The sequence below is a fragment of the Kryptolebias marmoratus genome, unplaced genomic scaffold, assembly GCF_001649575.2.
Source record: "Kryptolebias marmoratus isolate JLee-2015 unplaced genomic scaffold, ASM164957v2 Scaffold51, whole genome shotgun sequence".
Lineage (NCBI taxonomy): Eukaryota > Metazoa > Chordata > Actinopteri > Cyprinodontiformes > Rivulidae > Kryptolebias > Kryptolebias marmoratus.
In genome coordinates this window covers 48,697-52,776 of record NW_023665785.1, presented here as the reverse complement: position 1 = coordinate 52,776, position 4,080 = coordinate 48,697, and the positions used below count along the sequence as shown (strand labels likewise).

At 42.7% G+C, this 4,080-nt stretch overlaps 1 protein-coding gene across 1 annotated transcript; it reads left to right on the top strand.

Moving 5' to 3' along the window:
* The first annotated feature begins 1,187 nt into the window (after positions 1-1,187).
* LOC108229749 (adenylate cyclase type 8) lies at positions 1,188-4,080 on the top strand. The gene is made up of 3 exons (XM_017405422.3): positions 1,188-2,458; positions 2,535-2,633; positions 3,475-4,080. Exons 1-3 carry the CDS (start codon positions 2,336-2,338, stop codon positions 3,655-3,657), a joined length of 405 nt encoding a protein of 134 aa, XP_017260911.1. The 5' UTR covers positions 1,188-2,335; the 3' UTR covers positions 3,658-4,080.

Below are 4,080 nucleotides of genomic sequence, written 5' to 3'. Positions count from 1 at the left end.
TTTTTTTCTTTTTGTTGTATCTGTATTGGATAAACACCTCGTTGTATTCACATACTGTATGTATAAAAGGGAAAAAACTTAATAAAAAGACAGTGATTAAAAAATGTGTCTTGAAAAAAAAACATTTAAGTCGCTCTGGAGTATAAGTTGCATTTATTTAGAAATAGAAACAAAGGTTCCGGTGACTCCCTGTGTTCAATGGCCTGCTTTTTAACAAACATACAGAAACTGTTGGTTTTGGCTAAGAAGTCTGTTGGCGGTTTCTGACGCACCAATGTCCGAGCTAAATCAGGACGGTCTGGAACGGCTCTGCTCTGCAGGTGTTCTGACTCTTTTTCCTTTCAGGTGTCTGTGTTTCCCTTGTGGCATGAGCCACAAGTATAGATTAACTAGACTTATTATAGACTTATGACACAAACATACTCACCACCAGAGTTTTCCATTTAAGAAAAATTCAAACAAGAAGACTTTAAGGTTGTTGTGGTGAACTCCCTGTCTCCTCTCACTGCTGATCAGTGATCAGTTCACCTCGATACAACAACAGAAAGTCTCCTTTCTGAAAAAAGGTTGTGGCAAAGATACCACGGCCTAATTAAGAAAACAAATTAACAATAAAAGTAAACAATGTGTCAAGGTTTGATTGTAATTAAACCCCTTTAAAAAAATCCCCACACCTTTAAAGGCATTGATGTCAAGACCCACTTTGTCCGTTCTGGTATCGATATGATATTTAGCATCTTCCTTTGGATTTATGTCTTCCCCTCTGCCTGTTTTACTGACAAGTATAAAATGTTTTAACAGTCAAAGAATAAACTTGTAGGAATTATTGAATTATTTTAACAGCTATGAATGAAATTATAGATGTGGAAGCATATTATGCACACAGGCTAGATACACACCCCTTATAGCTACAACACTAACACATCACTTCCCTCTGATAAGGAAAAAAAAAGAATAGACCTCATGTGATGTTTGGAGCTTCTCAAACTCACCCTCTACATCAGGGGTGTCCAATCCTGGTCCTAAGGGCCTCTATCCTGCATGTTCTCCTTGTTTCTCTGCTCCAACACACCTGATCTGAATCAGTGTTTCATTAACAGGCTTCTGCAGAACATGAAGAGGTGATTTAACCCTGAATCAGGTGTGTTGGAGCAGAGGAACAAGGAGAACATGCAGGATGGAGACCCTGAGGACCAGGATTGGACACCCCTGGTCTACATGAAGCTTCATCTGACTTTTTATTAATGCCCTCGTAATCTAGTCCCTATTGTCTTATTTGCACCGAACACTGACAAACATCATGGATACACATCTCAACATGTTTCTGCCTGTAATGCACCTCCACATTGGACTTCATCACTGCCAGCACCTCCACACAAACCAAACACACAGTTCTGCTTCTCACTACAGTGAAAAAACATCTACAATAGTAACTGTGTGGAAACGAACAGCATGAACATCTTGATAAAGGCTTGTAACTGTTTACAGTACACATCGGTGCATCAGCCCTGTTGTAGCTCATTAATTGCATTAACACCTTTATCCACAGGTACTTTATGTTGGTCTCCTGCTGCTTGCTCCTCAACATGGACTAAAGACAATCGGGCTTAACGAGCATAACGAGCTTAACGAGCTTAACGAGCCAGGCCTCACTACTCCAAAACTTCGCACTGCTTTGGTGGTACAATTAGCTAAAACAAAGCAAGCAGCTTGTCAATATTGTTCAATATAATGATGAAAACCTTAAAATCCATCATCTACCTTATTTTTCCCCAAATTATTCTCAACTTGTCACATACCTAAAATCTCCTCCAACCAAAGTGTTAGCAGGCCTCTCCTGGCCAAGCTAGCTTCTTACTTTAAAACACAACAAAAACTATATTTCAGTCACACAAACATACATATTTAGGCTACTTCATACAAATATGGAAAAGAATTGCTTAGGTTTAATGTCAACTAAATTAAAATCTAAAATAGCTCTCATTTTGCTCAAAATCTTTTGTAAATACCTTCCTCTAGGCAAAAAGTATTTTAATTTAACATTAAAACTTACCTGTGCACAGTCATTCCACCAACACATGCATTTTGAGATCTGCAGCTTCAAATGGAGATTTAAGTTTTAAAAACCCGGCCTCTGAGCTGGCCTTGGAGATAAGGCCCGCCCACAGGTTCTTCCAGCCAATCAGACGATGACTGGCTAAAACAGGTAGTGTATAAAAATGCAATTCACAGACTGAAAGCAGGCGGCGCTGTGTTATACACTGGAATACATACTTTGTTTACTGTAAATAAATAAACCAACCTTCAGGAACCTTGTGACCTTTGACCTTCAGGTATGGCCCACGGCGCCGTCATCGCAGGTGTGATCGGCGCCACCAAGCCTCAGTACGACATCTGGGGCCTGTCGGTGAACATGGCGAGCCGGATGGAGAGCACCGGGGTGGACGGGCGGATCCAGGTGAGCTCACCTGCCGGTGGGAGGGGCTAACATTGGAGTGACAGTCCTAACCCCCCCCCCCCCTCGTTTCCCTCAGGTCCCAGAATCCACCAGCAGTATTCTGGTGGAGCGAGGCTTCCTACGGCAGCTCAGAGGGGACATTTATGTCAAAGGGATCAGCGAGCGCCATGGCAAGGTGAGTCTGAGATTCCTTCATTCATCAAACTTCACAGAAACTGCAGCTGCCTTTGGTGGGAAACACCCAGCGCCATGGCAACCAGTCGTTACCCAGCATGCTTTGCTTCCTCCTGTGTTTCCATCATGGCCGCCCCCATAGATCCTTCCTGTCGTCTCTAATCAGAGCTCTGATGTTCAGGAGGATTCAGAGGAACAGGAAGAGGGTTGGACCTGGAGTTTCACAATAAAGCTCATCTTACCCTTCAGAATAAGAGTCTGGTTCAATCAAAGGGTCAGAGGATTCAGAGGAACAGGAAGTGGACTGGACCTGAAGTTTCACAATAAAGCTCACAGATACCCTTCAGAATAAGAGTATGGTTCAATCAGAGGGTCAGAGGATTCAGAGGAACAGGAAAAGGACTGGACCTGGACTTTCAGAATAAAGCTCACAGATACCCTTCAGAATAAAAGTCTGTCAGAGGGTCAGAGGATTCAGAGGAACAGGAAGGGTTAGACCTAGACTTTCAGAATTAAGCTCACAGATACCCTTCAGAATAAAAGTCTGTCAGAGGGTCAGAGGATTCAGAGGAACAGGAAGGGTTAGACCTAGACTTTCAGAATTAAGCTCACAGATACCCTTCAGAATAAGAGTATGGTTCAATCAGAGGGTCAGAGGATTCAGAGAGGAACAGGAAGGGTTAGACCTAGACTTTCAGAATTAAGCTCACAGATACCCTTCAGAATAAGAGTCTGTCTCTGTCAGCTCATGTTCTTACAGAGGAAGTTCTGACTTCCTGCTGGTGGAACCCTCAGTGTGTCTAAAGAACGTCACCATGGAAACCTGTGATCCTCTGTTTCAGGTCCGGACGTACTTCATGAGCAGCCGGGACGAGCGGTCCAGCTTCGTGGAGCGCGGCGGTGGGCGGGGCTTCAGTCTGAACAGGAACACTCTGGGGGCGGTGGTCTACAGTCTGGTCCAGGCCAGGAAGAGGGAGAAGCTGAGGGAGGAGAACGGAGGCTTCCACCTGGTGGAGGCCACCTAGGAGCAGGAGGAGAACCGGGTCAGGAGCCAAACAGCCACACTCTTCAGAGGAAGAGGAAACAGACTTTTCAAAATAAAAGTCACTCAGGACTCACATTCCTCCTCTAAATGATGGATTTTTCTGTTTAACTCAGTTTACATCCTGGATTTTTGACAGGTTGCTTTTTTACTTTTAATTCTCTCCTTTAGATTTTCACAATAAAAGCTTCTCAGCAGTCTACCTCAGATGGTCACATCACAACGATCCAAAAGTTACTTCCTGGATTTATTTATTCAAGTCTTTTGTAGTAAAACTTAATTAAACATCTTTTAAATAGTTTTGACATAAAAACTGTTTTTATATTACCAACAGTCATTTTGTAAACCTAACATTTATTTTGACACTTTTACTCTTTTTATTCCTTGTTGTATAAGAAAACATAAA

Coding starts and splice junctions, on each gene's coding strand:
- LOC108229749 (XM_017405422.3), top strand. CDS start 2,336: ATGGCCCACGGCGCCGTCATCGCAGGTGTGATCGGCGCCACCAAGCCT. Junction 2,459..2,534: donor GGGTGGACGGGCGGATCCAG/GTGAGCTCACCT, acceptor CGTTTCCCTCAG/GTCCCAGAATCCACCAGCAG. Junction 2,634..3,474: donor TCAGCGAGCGCCATGGCAAG/GTGAGTCTGAGA, acceptor CCTCTGTTTCAG/GTCCGGACGTACTTCATGAG.